The following is an 18,870-nucleotide window of genomic DNA, read 5'->3' on the forward strand; positions in this document are numbered from 1 at the left end:
CTGACTCGACTTGTTACTTGATTCAATTAAATTTTGTTCATACATCTATAAATAGATGTATATAAATACACTTATGTGTGTGTATATATATATATATAATATTTTTAAAAAATAAAAATAAAAATTCTAAAAATATTATATTTAAATAATTTTTAAAATTTTCAATTCACTCTCACAAAACTTAATAAAAAATATATATTTTTGAAAAAAAATTATTGAAATATCATTACCTTCCGAAACTCAATTAAAAATACATGGCTCTTTTTTTTTAAAAATAAAATTCTTCATTAACCAAACATGCAAAATAATTATTTTGGGTTTACCATTTTTTCAGATTTTCTCATAATATTTTTTTAACTTCAGTCCAAAGGTTTTCTTAATCTTAAAATTTTTCTATTATTACATTTTCATTGAATCATTTTTGTTGAGATTTAAGTTCAAACTAAAAATTAAAATAACAAAATAAAATAAAATAAATTATTCCATTTGACTTCTAACCGGTGTCGTTTAGATTAATTTTTGTGCAGACGAAGGACGCAGTGGAAAAGAGAAGAAGAGGGAGGAAATGGACGAAGGGATGATGGAGGAGGGGGCGATGGTGGTGGACGAGGGAGATGCGCAGCGCAGGACGGGGAGCACGGAGCATGAAATTCTGCAAGGGAGCAGGGCCGCGGTAGAGGAGATCATGGCCAAGATGCTCTCCATCAAGACACAAGGCCACCCAAAATCTCTACTCAGGGAGCTCGTCACTCAAATGTTCCTTCATTTCATCACCCTCCGCCAGGTCCCTTCCTTTCTCCTTTCACTTTCTCTCTCGCTCGCTCGCTAGGGTTTATGATTTATTATAATAAAAATTTTAAATTTAATTAAGTACACAGTGTTACCAGGATAAAATGTAATTTCTCTTGCCTATGTGTCAGTTGATATTTTTTATGAGTTCATAAATCGTTGTTGGTATGTGTGTGCGTGTCTTAAACAATCCCGAAAGAAATGAAAATGGTTCAAAGTGCACAGGAAATTCTTTTGTAGCTGTAGTTTCTGTGCTTCCTTTTTTTTTTATATAGTTTAAATTTTATTTCTGAATTAGAACTGATTTTGATGCTAGCATTGGTAAGCCCAAATGGTATTACCAAGAACTCATAATGGCCTTCATGAGTTCTAAATGCTGTCTTATGAATATCCCCCTCCTTTACACGAATCTTATGATATCCAGCCCTTAAATCCAACTTCGAAAAAATATGAGCTCCAAATAGTTCATCAAGAAGTTCATCAATGACAGGTATTGGAAATTTATCTTTGATGGTTTCTTTGTTAAGGGCTCTATAGTCAATACACATACGCCAAGTTCCATCAGCTTTCTTAACCAATAACACATGGTGAAGAAAATGGACTTTGGTTTGGTCTTACTACACCAGTTTGCAACAAATTATGGACAATTTTCTCTATCTCAGATTTCTGGTAATGAGGATACCTATAAGGTCAAACTGAAACAGGAGAAGCCCCATCCTTCAGGTTGATTGAGTGATCAAAATCTCTTCTTGGTGGCAATCCAACAGGTTCAGCAAAAACATCCTTGAATTCCTTAAGCAACTTGGCCATTGGTCCTTTAGAACAAACTTCATTCTTCTGTTGCTCCACAGACATTAACTGTAACAACCATGCTTGTTGACTTATAAAATCTGATTTAATTGCCATAGTTCCTAACAACATATGAACACTGGCAGAATTCAACCCTTGCAACTTAATCATTTGACGATTCCACTCAAAACTCATTGACATATCAATAAAGTTCCACGTAATGGAGCCTAAAGTTTTTAACCACTGAACTCCAAGAACTATATCCCCAAGGTTAATACATGAAAAGGCACATAAAACTTTGAACCTTGAATCTTGATTAATTCTTCACCCCTTCCTTGGCTCAAAATCTTATCACCATTGGCCACCCTTACTTGCAAACTGTAGTCTTTTCTGACATTCAACTTAGCTTCTTAGACCACCAAAGGATCCAAAAAGTTATGTGTGCTTCCAAAATCAATAAGAATTTCGACAGAACAAGGGCCAATATTACCATGCAGCCTCATAGCATTTCCATTACTGCACCCAGAAATGGCATTAACAAAAACTTCTAAAGACCCATCACTATCACCACAGACCTCCACCTCCTCCATGATCACAGATTCTTTCAAGAACAAGTTGGGAACTATCACCCTTAGCTTGGATCAAATAAACTTTGGGATTCTTGCACACGTGACTAGGATTCCATTTTTCTTCACAATGATAACAGAAGCCTTTCTTCCTCTTTTCATCCATTTGTGAAGAAAAAACTCTCCTTGTTGGCATCCCATTCTTCTGAAACTTGGAACTCTCATCCACAGTTTCCCCATGACTCTTAACAGGCAATGCTATATTATTTCTCCAAGACCTCCTTAATGCCAAAATATATTCCTCCTGAATCTTAGCAAGACCAAAGGCAGCATTAAGATTTATTGGATTAAGCATTTTTACAGGAAGTCTAACTTCATCTTTAAGACCACTCATAAAATAGCTTAGTTTATTCTTTTCTGACAAACCGTTCAGTCTATTGGACAAGGCTTCAAACTGTGCTCTGTAGATAGCCACAGAAGACACTTGTTTCAATCTTGTTAAGGCCTCCATAGGATCATCATAGGCTGTAGTACCAAACCTGACGAGCAAGGCTTTTACAAAGGATTCACACATTGTAAAAATACCTCCATCCACTGCATCTTGGTACCATACGAAGGCCTCACCCTCCATATGATATGAAGCCATTAAAAGTCTCTGATTCATCGAAACTTGATGATATTCAAAGTATTGTGTTACTTTAAAGATCCATGCTCCTGGATTAGAGCCATCAAAATGAGGAAATTCGAGTCTAATACCCCTTGGAAACCTCTCCTCTTGATTCAAACGTCTACCAAACGAACTTTCTTCATGATTCTCCTGCCTGCGAGAATTTACTTGCTAAAACTCAACCAACGACTTCAACATATCAGACAATTGATCGAGCCTTCCATGAATGCTATTAATAGCATGGTTGTGGTCCTCTAATTGCTTCAAAACAGCTTCCTGTTGAGCCTTCGAAGCAGCTGCGCGCGTGCTTTCAGCCATGGATCGCCAATCTGATACCAATTGTTAAGTGCCTTCTTCCTTCAAACCCGAGAAAGTGCAGAACATAAAATGCTAATAAAGCTAATCAAGAAGTAAGGAAGAAAGAACCAAGAATCTACTTCAATTCCTAGAAGAGATTTTCGAGCAATCTCCAAGCTCCTTACAATTCAGACTCAACTAGTTCTTCGATGCCTTTCTGCATACCCAAACCTTCCTTTTATAGAACAAATTCATGATCTAACGAACTAACAGAATCTAACTAACTCTAACTTCTGTTACAACAAGAAAGATAAAACGATGTCGCCTTATTAACAAAAACGCACCGTTTAACTAAAGTCTTATTCTTTACATGAATTCAAACGCATCGTTTCATTAATTCCCTAAACGCCCCGTTTGATCTGGTAGTTAATTCCATTGCTTGCATACTTTGATCTTTATATGTCTACTTCCCATTTCTTCCACCATCATTTCTTCACCCAGAACACACTTCACACATAGTTAAAAAATGAAAAAATTGTTGAATTGTGGTTGTAAAAATGATTGTTTACATTGTTCTCTCACAGGTGAACCGTTCCATCTTGCTAGAAGAAGATCATGCAAAAGCTGAGACAGAGCACGCGAAGGCACCGGTGGACTTCGCAACACTTCAGCTTCACAATTTGACGTATGAAAGAAACCGCTACGTTAAAGCAATCAAGGCTTGCAAAGATTTCAGGTCAAAATATCCTAATATTGAAATGGTATCCGAGGAAGATTTTATCCGTGATGCACCTGAAGACATTAAAACCACGGCATTTTCCAATGACAGTGCGCACGATCTGATGATGAAAAGGCTCCATTTTGAGCTATTTCAGGTGTCTACACATTGTCTTTGGTCGCTGTTGCCAAGAATATGATATATTTTTGCACTGCAACAATATGCCATTAGGGTACTCAGTGATTGAGTTAGGAATCGTTGAAAAGTTGGTATTTAATATTTGGAAGTGATTTTGACCATTGCATACAATATCTTTGTAGGAATAAAAAAATGGCCATAGCTTTACGAGAATATAGTTTTTTCTGTATTTTAGCATTAATATAGGTTTTGTGGTACAGTGGTGTACCACAAAATCTATGCTATACATTATTATTATTATACTAATTTTTTATGCTTTATGCTTGAACTCAGTTTTGCACTTTCTTGAAGGGCACTACATAGTGACTAGAAGCTGGAAGCCCATTAAGCATTGTTTAAAGGATCATTTCCCTTTCTTCTTTTAGTCAATGTTAGGAAATTATATGAAGGAGCTTGAAGTGCCATCAAGTGGTCATAGTACGATGTGGGTCCCACTTGAATATCATCTTCACCTGAAGGCTAGTTGGTACTAAAAGTGTGGCTCTCTATTGCTCAATTTACTTATTGAAAGACATGGGGCTTGATGGGATAGTAATGAGTCTTTGAAGTTTTTCACTTCAACTCTTTTCTGCACTTCCTTGATGTTGGCAACATTTATATGTGACTTCAAATGTTCACCTTGTGATGTCTTGTTCCCTTCTAAATGGCTTATGGAGCACTTCTACTGCAACTTTTATCTAGCTTTTCCAAATTTAATTCTGGATGTAGAAGCTTTGGGTTTTAGCATGATGCTACTTGCTCATATCATGAATGTATCTTAAAATAAGTATAGAATTACTCATGTACCTTATTATGTGAAGACTTTAGCAAATAAATTTTGCAAAATCGTCCATCCAGAGTGATGACTTATACTAGTATGTGTAGATATAAGTGGATTTTCATACCAAGACACATACCCTTGAGCCTGAACTACCGTGAATGTAAACATATTTGAGATTCCAAGGCTCTGAACAGCTGTGAACGTAAGCATATTTGATATTCCAAGGCTGCAGTAAGGTTACATGGATATATAGCCAATAATGTGATATTTATAGAAATTCTCCTTTTTACTGCATGCATGATACATTTCATCCATCGTATAATCAAAGTCACTTATTTTCCTGCTTGATTTGGCAATTTGATTTCCTTCACTCCAATATAAGCCAAGTTTATCACAATAATTCTATTTTTGATTCTTCTGCTCTCTGTTCTTGTACCCAATACTGTCCCCTTTTTAATTTGTTGAGTATGGTTTTATCTTATTAGCGGAAAGAGCTATGCAAACTTCACAAGAAGCTGGAATCACAGAAGAAAAGACTCTTGGATACAACTGCAAACCAAAAGAAATTTATGTCAAGTCTACCATCGCACCTTAAGTCCCTTAAGAAAGCATCCGTGCCGATACAGAACCAGTTAGGGGTTCTGCATACCAAGAAACTAAAGCAACACCATTTGGCAGAGTTGCTTCCACCTCCTCTCTATGTGATTTATTCTGAGTTCTTGGCACAGAAGGAAGCATTTGGTGAAAATATTGACTTGGAGATAGAAGGAAGTGTGAAGGATGCTCAATCTTTTGCCCACCAGCAAGCAAATAAGGACACTGGTATGCTCTGTAACTACTTGGTGGAATATTTATAATTTTATAAATTGTTTTCTGGTGTGGACAACCTATACTATTGATATTCATGGTTGAATTTTTTTATTTTGGGATTTATGCAAGTATAATATATAAAGACGTTATATATATGCAAGTATATTATATGCTTTCTCATATCATCAGAGGTCAAAGATTTTCGGCCCATTAGTCTTGTGAGTGGGGTGTATAAGATCATCTCTTAGGTGCTTGCAAACCGATTAGGGGAGCTGTTGGGGAAGATTATAACAAAACTCCAAAACGCATTTATAAGAGGAAGTCAAATCCTAGATTCCGTCCTCATTGCCAATGAGTGTCTAGATAGCAGACAAAAATCTAGTAACCCGAGTATCCTATGTAAGTTAGATATGAAGAAAGCCTATGATCATTTTAATTGGGATTTTCTACTCTACTTGCTTGGGAGGTGTGGTTTTGGAGAGAAATGGTGCTCGTGGATTAGATGGTGCATATCAACAGCGAGATTCTCTGTGCTAGTAAATGGTAGTCCAATTGGCTTCTTCAAAAATTCTCGAGGTCTGAGACAAGGGGATCAACTGTCCCCACTCCTCTTTGTCATTGTTATTGAGGCACTAAGCAGAATGACTTCAGCGTTGGTTTGCAATGGTTGCATGGCTAGATTCTTGGTTGGTGAACCCACTAGGGGTACTAACATTTCTCATTTGTTATTTGCAGATAATACGCTTGTATTCTGTGAGGCAAAACAAAACCAATTGTGGGCACTGAGGGCACTCCTACTCTATTTTGAAGCGTCATCGAGTTTGAAAGCGAACCTTGACAAATCAGAATTTGTGTTAGTTGGTAATGTTCATAATATCCAACAACTGGCTAACACTCTAGGATGCAAGGTGTCTGCCCTACCTATGAATTACCTGGGTTTACCGTTGGGGGCTGCTTCAAGGACTATAACAATATGGGATACAGTGATCGAGAAGATCAAACATAGATTGGTTGGTTGGAAGTGACGGTATTTGTCAAAAGGTGGCAGGATCACTTTAATCAAAAGTACTCTCTCTAATCTACCAACGTATTTTTTTATCTCTATTTCTAATTCCCACAAGTGCAGCGATCCGGATTGAGAAGCTGTACATGGACTTCCTTTGGAGGGGAATGGGGGATGACTTTAAATTCCATCTAGTCAAATGGGCTAAGGTATGTTCCCCACATCCTTTTGGAGGGTTGGGTATTAGAAATCTAAAGATTTTCAATAGGGCATTACTTGAGAAATGGTTGTGGCGATATAATACAGAACCAGAAGCTCTATGGAAGTCGGTGATTGATTGTAAATATGAAAGTGTGTGGGGGGTTGGTGTAGTAGAGAGGTAAATGGGCCTCACAGAGTGGGGATTTGGAAGCATTTTTTTTTATGGACACCGGGTGTCCAGGAACAGTGTCCCAACTAATCCCAGGGATACACAAGCCCTCTGCAAGGAATTTTTCACAAGTGCACCATGGGTAATTCAAGAAAAAAATCCTCCAGTCTGATAACCCCTAGAGATTGTTTGCACCCAGGGGAATTTGATCCTTAGACCTGGGAGGAGCATACCCTTAAACCCAAGACATTTACCACTTGAGCCAACCCCTAGAGGTTGGATTTGGAAGCATATTAGTCAAGGATGGGGAGTGCTCTCTCGTCATACTAAACTTGTGTTGGGAGATGGTTCTAGAATAAAATTCTGGAGCGACATATGATGTGGAAATAATACACTAAAAGATTTATTCCCCTCAGTATGCAGAATTACATGTGAAAAAGATGTTTCAGTGGCTGATTTTATAGTGATAGTTGGGGATCAAATATAGTGGAACATCATTTTTAGTAAGGCGGCCCAAGACTGGGAAGTTGGTAGTTTTGAGTTCTTTCGAATTTTGTATTCTATGAGACCGAGCATCCAAGGAAATGATAAGCTGTGGTGGGTATCTGCAGGTAAAGGCACATTCTCGATTCGATCATTTTATGAGTCTCTCACATAGGTGCAAAACACTCAGTTTTCATGGAAGAGGATTTGGCGTAATAAGGCACCTCCCAAAGCAACTTTCTTTGCATAGGCAGCTTCACTGTGAAGACGTGAGGTGATCATAATAGACTGGTGATGCATGTGCAAGAAGAGCGGTAAAACTGTGGATCATCTTTTATTGCATTGTTATGTTGTTAGAGCGTTATGGGTTGAGCTGTTTAGCATATTAGAGTTAGCGTGGGTTATGCCCACCATAGTAGAGATGCTTTTGGCTTGTTGGACAAATCTAGGAGGTATTCCACAAATCAAAGCAATATGGAAGATGGTTCCTAGTGTATTCTATGGTGCTTATGGCATGAGCGAAATGACAGGACGTCCGAAGACAAGGAGCGATCATTTGAGGATTTTAGATCTTTTTTGTTAGAACGTTATTCCTATGGGCCATAGCTATAGATTTTAATGGTCTAGACTTGCATGATTTTCTTGTTTCCTTTTCTTCATCCTAGATAGGTGTTTCTTCTTGTATACCACCATCTTGTGTACTTGGGCTATGCCTATTCTATTAATACAATCGTTTACTTATAAAAAAAAATATATTATATGCTTTCTCATATATATACAGTATATATATGCTTTCTTATAGTTGCTTTTCATTTGAATTCCTAGATAATAATAATATATGATCTGGCTTTCCTTTTTATGGAAACTAAAAGCATGCATTGGTTCTACGTCTATGATCTCTCTCTCATATATATATATATATATTAGTACATTTCGTTGACCTCCTGCCCCTTATGAGAAAAGAAGGGAAACGAATGCTGATGTGGCTTAGTGGTTCAGGCATATCTACCAATGTAGAGAGTATTAGATTGGATGATGATGCACCAGATGAGGAAGATGATGGCCAGAGGAGGAGAAAGCGGCCAAAGGGGGTTCCGAGCAAGGAGAACCTTGATCAGGAGGGATTATATCAAGTTCACCCACTTAGGACAATCATTCATATTTATGATGATGAGGTGTCTGATCCGAAGTCTGCAAAACTTATCAATCTGAAGTTTGAATACTTGTTAAAGTTGAATGTTGTATGTGTCGGGATTGAAGGGTCCCACGATGGAGCTGAGAATAGCATGTTATGCAACTTATTCCCCGATGACACTGGCGTTGAACTTCCTCACCAGGTCTGGAAGTTTTGTTCTGTCTTCTTTTTTTCCCTCTCATTTTCCCATTCCATTTTGGATTTTTGTAGTGATGACATTTGTTCTGGACGGTGCAGTCAGCCAAGCTCTCTGTTGGTGATGCCCTCTCATTTGACAAAAGGATAACATCGCGGCCGTATAAATGGGCCCAGCATTTGGCAGGAATTGACTTTTTGCCAGAGGTGTCTCCATTGCTTACTACCCATGGAACTCCAAGTGGTGAAACAGCTAAAAGTGATGCTGTTATATCTGGTCTTTCTCTGTATCGCCAGCAGACTCGCATCCAGACAGTTGTGCAAAGAATTCGTTCCTTGAAAAAGGCTCAGCCGGCTCTTATTTGAATTGCTACTTTGCATCTTTGGAATCCTGGATCATCAAAGGGCAAACTATAAATCAGTAGGAGAGTGTGGTCAGATATGAATTTTAGAATTATTGTTTTCGTTCACTTTTGTTGAGCCTCTTGGCATTCTTTATGATATATAGTGGCTAATATTTTTGGTTATTTAAGGAAATTCATTCTTCTCTGCATAATTATGACTTGTATTTTCTAAAAAAAGGAACTTTTTTAACATGGGTTACCTATTTTTAGGCTGCGTTTGGTTGCATGACTCAGTTGAGTTCAGTCTAATTTTAAGTTAAATCTAACATCCAAATATTCAACTCCTAAATTGTTAAATTTATCTCAACTCAAAACTTTCTTACCCGTGAGATTCGTATCTTTTTTTAACTTAACACATTTTTATACGGGGAATCTACAACTTTTTTTAACTTTTCATAAAAAGTATTAAATTCATCTTAATATTCAAATACATCTTAAATTTAATTTAAATGAATTTTATATAATTTTCTCTACTATTCAATTCATTATTATTCATAAAAAAAAAAAAAAAAAAAAAACTGAGCTAACTCAGCGCATCGTCCGCAGCCTTAACCTTGACCATTCAAGGCAACTGACTTTAACTTCAAAAAGCCTAGCAAGTCCAATCTCCAGATTGAGAAACCTGGTGACGATATGGATCTGATGGGCCTGCAAATATATTGAGCCTGAGTCAGAAAATACTGCTACCCAATAACTTAACCCCGTCTTTTTGTCCTCAACTGCTAAGAGATGGGAGAGAAAGATTCCAGTATCGATGACGGACGCATCAAGTTGGCAATCACTCCTTATTCTACACTGTAAGATGACGGTATTGCTTGTCTTTCTTCTCCTATTTAGTTCTCTACCAGTTATGTCTTATATGTTTGCTAACCTCTTTACGAACGAAGTGAGACTATTACAGTCGGATAGAAGCACTTTCTTTGTGTCTATGAGATAGATAGGTGAAAGGTGGTGGGTAGATTGTGGGGTCGTGGAATCTTGTCTTGTTTTAAGCAGGAAAATGGATTCTGACCAGACAATTGGGAAGTTAGAAGCCAAGGTAAATTTCACCTATTTTCTTTTATGATGGCAGATCGAGATCAACATGGAATTTCCTCTAAGGCCTCCACATTTTGCTTTTGTCTTTACACCAACTCTTCTGCGAAAAATAATTCTGAAAACTGATGGTGCACGGTAAGTATAATGAAATTTGTGCCATTCAAGCCGAGGTAACCGATTTTCGTCACGGAAATTGCTTTCTTTCTTTACATAAAGAGAAATAATATTTACAATCTTAGAGTGTGCAAGTTTCACATATTCTATTTGAAAAAAGTAATAAATCTAAGATCTATATAAAAAAATTATTTTTTTAATAGTAGACCTCATTTCTTTTCAAATGGAGGGCGCGAGACTTGCAAAATCTCATCTTAAAACTGTGTCTAACATTACTCATTATAATAGAAAATTGCTTGAACAAAAACTTCTCAAGCACACCATACACATCCTAAATGAAGATCATCATCGTCTTCAACAGGCGAGGAATCGTCACCACCATCAAGCTTCCCATATCCTGACAATTGGTTTTTGCACTTCCGACTCCAATGATATATTCAGTAAATCTCACCACTTCTATAAACAGCCACTAAAAATTTTCATATCCTCGTGCACTTGAAAGAACCAGCCAGGAGTTAAGCCTTTGGCAATCGAAAGGAAGGAAAAGATTAGAAATCCATTGCGTAGAACCAGTTCGGTACTAAAATCATTTAGATGACCGGTATTCCTAAGGTCTCAATTGGAGTAAAATATAACATATGAATTAGCTCATAAAAAAAAAAAAAAAAAAAAAAAAGGGACAAATCCATGCAAAACGATGATCTGATTTTTAACCCTGCTAAACTTATGGACTACATAGTACAAAGATCAATGTCCAGACAGACATTGACCAATCTATAGCATTATATGTAACATTTGATTTATGAATTTGATTGCTTTTGATATCCTAGACTCTAATGTCACTTCCATCTCAATGATGTGATACCATCCATAACTTTTGAATCAGTTCAAGAAAAAGATTAACCGGTTAATGAGCATCGTCACAACACATAGTAGAAGGCCAGTGAGACATGAGCATAACTTAAGTAAGTAATGCTAAATACAATTCTAGAGTATGCAAGTCTCGTTCAGTCTTGTTGAAAAAAAAAAAGAAGAAGAAGAAGAAAGGGATACACCCGAAACCCACATGAAAAAGCATTTTCATAAGTGACCCTACTTTATTTTCAAAAAAGATTGTCCGAGACTTGTACACTCACAGACTATATTGAACATTACTCACTGCATATACATTGCTTCTTTCTCCATACTTAAATCCTTTTTGGAAGAAAAGCAAAGGACGAAGAAACCCTCATATTCTCAATTTACAGAACACGGGCTCGCCTTTAATATGTACAGCCACCTGCGCCATACATAATGTTTGCACATAATTGACAATCACAGTCTTGCTTCACCAAGGACTAGTCTGTGTTCGTCTCAAGCATTGTTTCTTAACTCCTCGTTGTAGATTCATGATCTCCACGACCTGCAAATATTATTCAGCCAAAAGCTTCAAAAACAGTATATATATCACTACAACATAAATGACTTTTTGTGACGGCCTGGCAATTGTGACGGTTTCCAAACCGTCACAAAAAGTATTTTCTATGACACGTCACTAAAGACAGCCCTAGAAATTGCATTACGTTCGAACGTATATATATTCACGTTCGAACGGGCCCTAGACATTCGAACATTGATGCTACTTACATGCGAACGTGAGAATTTTTTGAGCCAACGTTCGAACATTAATTGATTTAATATTAAAATTGGATATTTCAAATAAAAAAAGATTGAGAATTGAAATGCAATGCAGTGATTTAATATTAAAGTTGGATAAGCTAACATTAAAAAAGATTGAGAATTGAAATTCAAAAACAATAGATATATTAAATAATATTATTCATTACATATATATCATATTTTGTAATCAACACGATAAAAGTGAAAAATATTATCCATTCACTGTGCGATACATGGAAAATTATTAAGTTTTGTAATTCTATTATATTCCTCTTACCACTCTCATAGTCATAACAAGTTAGTCATATTTGGATTTAGACCACTACAGCTCAAAAAAAAAAGAAAACCAGAAAGTCAAAGCTGCAAGCTATGCAAAGAAAGTGGACACAAAAACGACAAATTGAGATGTTAGGCTTAGCACTGAAGTCTCAATTGCCACAGCCTTTCGTACAAAAGATATGACTACCAATTCCACCAACATTGCTCATCTCTAAGAGGGAAACCGGTATTGAAACTTTTCACAACTACCAATCAGATGAGTTTTCAAGATAAAGCCGCATCATTGTTTAGAGTAGCATCAATGACTTCATAGATGATAGTCGGTTCTCTCTCTCTCTCTCCAAGATGAGAACGAAACAAAAAATGAAGTCTTAAGGCCTAAGGCTTGTTTATGTTAACAGATGATATGCGATGAGTTGAGATAAAAGTTGAATGAAATATCGTTAAAATATATTTTTTAATATTATTTTTATTTTGAGATTTGAAAAAGTTGAATTATTTATTTTATTTTGTATGAGAATTTAAAAAAGTTATAATGATAAGATGAAAATAATTGCGAAAACAAACTAGGCCTTATAGAAAGACCAAGATCTGTAGGGAAATAAGCAAAAGTTAGATATTTTCAATTAAGCCTGGAAACTGAATGACTTGGAAACTGATCAGCCTGGAAACCGATCGTTGTTTAAGGAAATAAATTAATGCTAAGATTATTATCCATTTGTTTTAATAACATTTAATAACATGGAAACCCAATAGTAATAACATGGAAACTGAACAGTTTTAAGGTAAATTTAAACTTGAGAAAATAAATAGCAGTAGCTGACAAGAAGTGCAATAGACAGGAAGTACAAGAGACGGATAGTAAAGTGAAATAAAGGGTGGAAGTGTAAACTTGTTTCACAAAGAGGATGCTTCAGCCACTATCCACTCTCACATCCCATACCTATAGCATTTTCATAAGGTGTAAGGGTGTTTTTCATAGGGTGTAAGGGTGTGGGGTGTGGGGTGGTGAATAGTGACTGATGAGAAGAATTTTTCTGTATAGACGCCTTACAATCCAATAGATTTTATATAAAACAATTCTATCATGCAGCCAATAATCTTCCTAAGAAGACACATTAGCATACCAACTAATGAAAATCAGAACACAAAAAAGTTGAGAACTTGAGCTGATGAACCACTATTAATTTCAATTCTCATAATAGGACCAGAAAATATTTTGATGTGCAAGTGAAGCCTTATTTTGCTTTACCAGCTGGAAATCGTTTGGAAGTTTTGCAAGGATTTCAAGACAGTTCTCTCATCAATCGGCAGGGACTTTAAGAAGACTTGTGTTTTTATGGAAGAACATAGTAATGAAAATACAAGATTTCTCTTCCTTTCTTCAAAGATCTTACAAAAAAAAAAAATTTTAGAAACTGACGCGACTTGATATAGTGCATTAGATTATAAAATACATTTTGTTGTAAAGTAGATTTAACATATCATTTTAAGCCACATCAACGTGTAAACTTAGTCTTATAAAGGACCTATGTAGACCTAGCACTTATCTTCTTCAATATCATATAAATGGTGCCACAGAACTCATTGCGACTGCAAACACACCAAGGTTTCATAGTTTGGTAGAGAAAGACATGATGGCCCAAAAAAGGTAAAAAATAACCAAAAATAGAAAAATTCTCTAATAAACACACATCAAGGATATCATATTGAACTAAAATCTATAGTGTCTCTATATAATTTCCAATAATCATTAACAGGCCTAATCCTCTCTAATCGATTCATGTATTCCGGTATTTAAAAGCTTATTTATCATTGGCGAATTCAATCATGTTACCTCCATCCTGAATCTGGCTGTAAACTGGTTGATTGAGTGAAGAACTTGCTAAATATATGAGAGTTCTTACAAAACTCGCTCATCTTTTAGTTGCTAATTACTTCTCTTTTTCCCTAGCTGGTCTCTAGCAGAATTATGACCAAAATTAACAATGAAATTAAGTTGTTTGAGCTGGTTCCATAATGAGCAAGTAGAGTAGCGGCTGCAGAGTAGCAGCAATTTTTTTGGAGTTGGAAGTGCCACAAGGATGGGACAAAGGGCCAAAAGAACCAACCACTAGGGACAATGGAATTAGTTATGAAAACCTAATTTTTGAAAAAAAATCATTGTGATTTGATATGGGAAGGTAAATGTCCTCAAACAGATGATATCAGATCGACACAATGACTCTTGAGCAGCCAAGAAAAATGAGAACACAACCATTTGTTGGTAAAGTTGAGTTATCAGCATCATTTCTCTCTTTGAAGAAAAAATGTTTTATCAACAATGAGGTAAAAAAAAATGGAACTAAACCCAATTGGAGTTCTCCACAATTCATCCTCTGGTGTTTTCCTGCTTCATGGTTTATCTTTATATTTTTGGCTGCAAATGAATATCTAAAACTCTTCAATCCATCTGATCAAAGAAAAAAAAACTCTTTAATCCACCTATGAACTACATTTTAAAATAACATAGTTTACCAGCTTATGCAAAACACAGATTTCTCAGTCTAACAACTAGATTGATTGTATAAATTGATTCGATTCAAAAACGAAAAAAAGAAAAGCATGATTTTATAATTGATCAGTCATGGGACATTTGTAATGACCCTAGCAAGATTTTGCTTTCTCCCAATTAGCCAGTATATTTTTATATCTTGTCAATCAAGGTGGGGCTAAGAAAAATAAGTAAAATCTCAAAAGTACCTGATTCTTTTGCATTTCCGTAATTTCTTCCTGCAGCAACAACCAAAGGAGACCTCAATGAGAATTTACACCAAGAAGGCAAGTTTAGTGCAGCTAATAGATTCATGTGTGTTTCACCTCCACCTAAATTCAATCGGCTACAACTGAGAATACCTGTTTTTTCCGCAATTCTTCATTCTCCTCCTTTAACTTTGCAACTTCAGCTTCCAATTCCATGGTATAAGCCTAGAAGAAGCATAATAGACAATATTAGAGAAAATTACAAGCAAGCATTACAGAGATTCAATACTAGAATACCATCAATTTTCGTTTTTACTTTATGTTATTCTTATCACTGGTTATAAAAGATCGCTATCACATTACCAATATACATAAAGATAGCAGAAGAAAATCAGCATATCAAACACAAAATCACCTGCTTTCGAGCTCGAGACCTCGCAGCAGACTCTCGATTCTTAATCATTCTCCTCTGCCTCCTTTCAACCACCTTCTCCACAGCCCCATTAGACCTCCTCCCCCTTATACCACCATTAAACATATAAGGAACCGGCGACACTGATGATGTATCCCCATTACTCTTCCCAATCCCATCCGACGACAGCTGGTTCGCGGGCGACCTCGTCGCAGCACTAAGAGCTCCGGCTCCTAAACCAACAGTCCCCATCCCTCCACCCTGAACCTGAACCAACCCACTACTAAAACTTTGATCGCTTATCCCCACAATTCCGGCCCTCATTCCTGGACTGCCCAGCTGAGGCATCGGATTTGTTGCATAGGCCACCGTAGCCGGCTTAGGAAAAATCTGAGGTTGCTGCTGCTGCTGCTGAGGCCTCGATAATTGCATCTGATCCGTTCTAACACCATTCACATTCAGTGGCAAATTCGAAGATTGAATAGAAAATTGATTATCACTACTCTCTGGAATCCTATTCCCCATCAATCCCGTAACCACACCAGTCGGCTGAAACCCAATTCCTAAACCGCTATTGCCAAAGAATCCTGGGGTACTAGGCTTGGCACCCAGTTGGGTGTCCTCTCTCACTACCCCAGCTCTTACGAGGAACTCCTCCAAAGTCATCTCCCCTAAAGTCTGCTGCCTCTGCGGCACGCTTGAGCTTCCATTTCCAGTCACATCATCCTTGGATATATATCTCCAGACCTCGTCCACGGTCTTCTGGCTCAGCGTCCTTGGTAGAGTCAGCGAGCCCTGCCTCTGTAAGTACCCAGCACCCGCAGGAGGGCCGCTGGCCCCTTCTGGTGCGGTACTTGTGGAGAAGTTGGCCGTGGTTTGGGTCTCCTCGGCACTCCAAATGTTCTTGAGTAGCTCGTCCATGTTCATGGATCCGAAGTCCTTGCCTAGGCTGCCCCCCATGGTGTTCTGCAACTCGTCGAAGGTCAACGCGTAGATCGACTGCTGCCGGGCTAACGGAAAGTTTTCCGGCGGCCTTCCGTTTCCGTGTGGCTCGCCTGGTGGGTCGGTCCCAAAGTTCTTGAAGTTCAAATTGGTCGCCATTTTTTTTTTCCAGAAACCCGAATGAAACACAGTACTAAGAGCAAGCTAAACCGACTCGCCGCTGAGGATCCTATATAGACTTGGAAAGAAAATATTCAATCCTAGAGAGTGAGAAAGACTTGGTTCAAACAGCACAACATTGTTATTATCAACAAAACCACAGTGATTTTACGACCAGAAAGCTCACAAACACCATCCGAGGTTTCAACCAGCCAACACACACAGTCGTTGGGTTCAAATCCCCAATCATAACCAATATCAAACTGCTGGAGAGAGAGAGAGAGAGAGAGAGAGAGACAGAGAATCCAAAACCAGTTGCCTGAAATCACCGCAATAGACCCAACACTATTACAAAGCACATAACTTCAAATGACTGCCAGACGGCCAAACACAAAAGCTCGAGCAACGGTGATGATGCTCATAGACATTTCCAAAACTGACCATTCTTGACAGATCCAAATTTAGAAATTAATATAAGAAAAATTTTATGCATAAGCTTCATATTTTGTACATTATTTAAAAAATATATAATTTTAATTTTTTATTCTCATATTTTATAAAAATATAAAATATGAGAATAAAAAATTAAAATTATATATTTTATGAAGCTCATGTATTGTAAAATTCTTAATATAAACCTTCACAATACTTTTTTACATTTTTCTAACATAATATATATATATATATATATAAAATATAAAAAAATGATATTTAAAATTTTAAAATAAAAAATGTATTACTCATTAATTATTTTCATACACTTTTAACAGAGTCATAGAATGTTTTTTATAACATTTTTTATTTGATGTAGAGTTGAAAATGATGAATAATAATTGATAAAAATAATTTTTTTTAAAATAGATAAATCTCGTAAATTTTATTTAAAAATAGATAAATTAAGATTTTATATAAAAAAAAATTATTATTTTAATATTAAATTTGGACAAAATTATATGTACGTTTAATAATTAATATTTCTGTTTGTCGTTACTTCGTTCGTCACTTTGTCTGGTAAATAAGTAAAAATAAATAAATAAATTTTTGTGGTTCACGTGCAATGGGCTCCGCAGTTCCGCCAAGTGTCTCCTTTTCCTTTACTCTTTTCAGACACTGGATAGTGGAGACCCTGCCGTCCATTTAAAAATCACTGAATATATTATTATTATTATATTAATTAATAATAATGGGTAGGCGAGCTGGTATGGGATCGTGGACCAATGGCTAGGAGCTATGAAGGTTTGATGTGACGTCCAGCCAATCAGATTCGGCGAGTTGGGATAATCCTGATCGTCCAGTCTTACATGATGGACGTTGGATAGGACGTCCTTGGGTTGTATATTATATTTCACAGTGAAAAATTATATTTTCAATCGTGAAAAGTGTGCAGCGTTTTATAATTTTTTTAAAAAAATAAAAAAATATAAAATTTATATAATAAATAATATATTTTATTATTTTTTAAAAACATTACACGATTTTTATCCAATCCACGACCATAACCAACGTTACACTCATCCACTTCATAGTTTGTAGTTAATCTAAAATTTTTAATTTTGATAAGTCTCCCTTTAAATTCTCAAAAGAAATTGACATAAATACCATAATAAAAATTCATAAATTCGAAAAAACACTTAAAAATATTAAATAGAATTATAAAAAGTACAAAAAATTGAAAATACATAATTCCAAAAATAAAATTAAAAACATAAAATACTTTTTAATTTTATAAGTATCGTGAAACAAAAGAGAAGTAACAAAAGAATAAAAAGATTGTAATATAAATTTAGCTCTCAATGATCCCAATATCATTTATTTCTAATTTCTTGTGTTAAACAAATAATTTTCTAGGCACCTTTTTATAGTCATAAGAGGATAAAAAAAATGAAAAAAATGATACATCAAGTAATCTAAGAGTTGATATATAAATAGGGAATAATTCTAAGATGCAGAATCTAAATGATCATCCACCAAGTTGCATTTACAACAATAAGAGTATTTCTCTAATATTAATTATTTTCCTAAGCATATATTAACAATAGTTTTTTGTTTTTAATTTTTAATTTTAAAGTTTGTAATAAATAAATTTTCCTTTTTAAAGAAAAAGTTAGGTTTATGCCGCTCTTTTTTTTCATGTATAATTTTATTAATAGTAATATTCTGTGGATTCTATTGAGATGTATTTGAATGTAAATAGATTGAAATACATATTTAAATATATTAATTAAATTGAAATAAGTTTAATTTTTTATAAAAAAAATTAATTAATAATTAAATTGAGAAGAGTTCATCAATCAAATACGGAATAGATGCTCTTCAAACACAAGATGAGAATGGTGAGCTC

General features: G+C 35.8%; 2 protein-coding genes across 2 annotated transcripts; one reads left to right on the top strand and one right to left on the bottom strand.

The window, feature by feature from the left end:
* Nucleotides 1-551: 551 nt before the first annotated feature.
* Nucleotides 552-9,333, top strand: LOC108979555 (THO complex subunit 5B). Its single transcript, XM_018950256.2, has 5 exons — nucleotides 552-784; nucleotides 3,693-3,983; nucleotides 5,270-5,606; nucleotides 8,450-8,787; nucleotides 8,883-9,333. The coding sequence occupies exons 1-5, from the start codon at nucleotides 566-568 to the stop codon at nucleotides 9,144-9,146; spliced, it is 1,449 nt and encodes a 482-aa protein (XP_018805801.1). The 5' UTR covers nucleotides 552-565; the 3' UTR covers nucleotides 9,147-9,333.
* Nucleotides 9,334-11,039: 1,706 nt separating this feature from the next.
* On the bottom strand, nucleotides 11,040-16,983 carry LOC118343674 (ABSCISIC ACID-INSENSITIVE 5-like protein 5). The gene is made up of 4 exons (XM_018950246.2): nucleotides 15,432-16,983; nucleotides 15,170-15,241; nucleotides 15,017-15,046; nucleotides 11,040-11,738 (listed from the first exon to the last, which is right to left on the bottom strand). The coding sequence occupies exons 1-4, from the start codon at nucleotides 16,527-16,529 to the stop codon at nucleotides 11,664-11,666; spliced, it is 1,275 nt and encodes a 424-aa protein (XP_018805791.1). The 5' UTR covers nucleotides 16,530-16,983; the 3' UTR covers nucleotides 11,040-11,663.
* Nucleotides 16,984-18,870: the final 1,887 nt, after the last annotated feature.

The sequence above is a fragment of the Juglans regia genome, chromosome 15 (assembly GCF_001411555.2).
Source record: "Juglans regia cultivar Chandler chromosome 15, Walnut 2.0, whole genome shotgun sequence".
Classification (NCBI taxonomy): domain Eukaryota; kingdom Viridiplantae; phylum Streptophyta; class Magnoliopsida; order Fagales; family Juglandaceae; genus Juglans; species Juglans regia.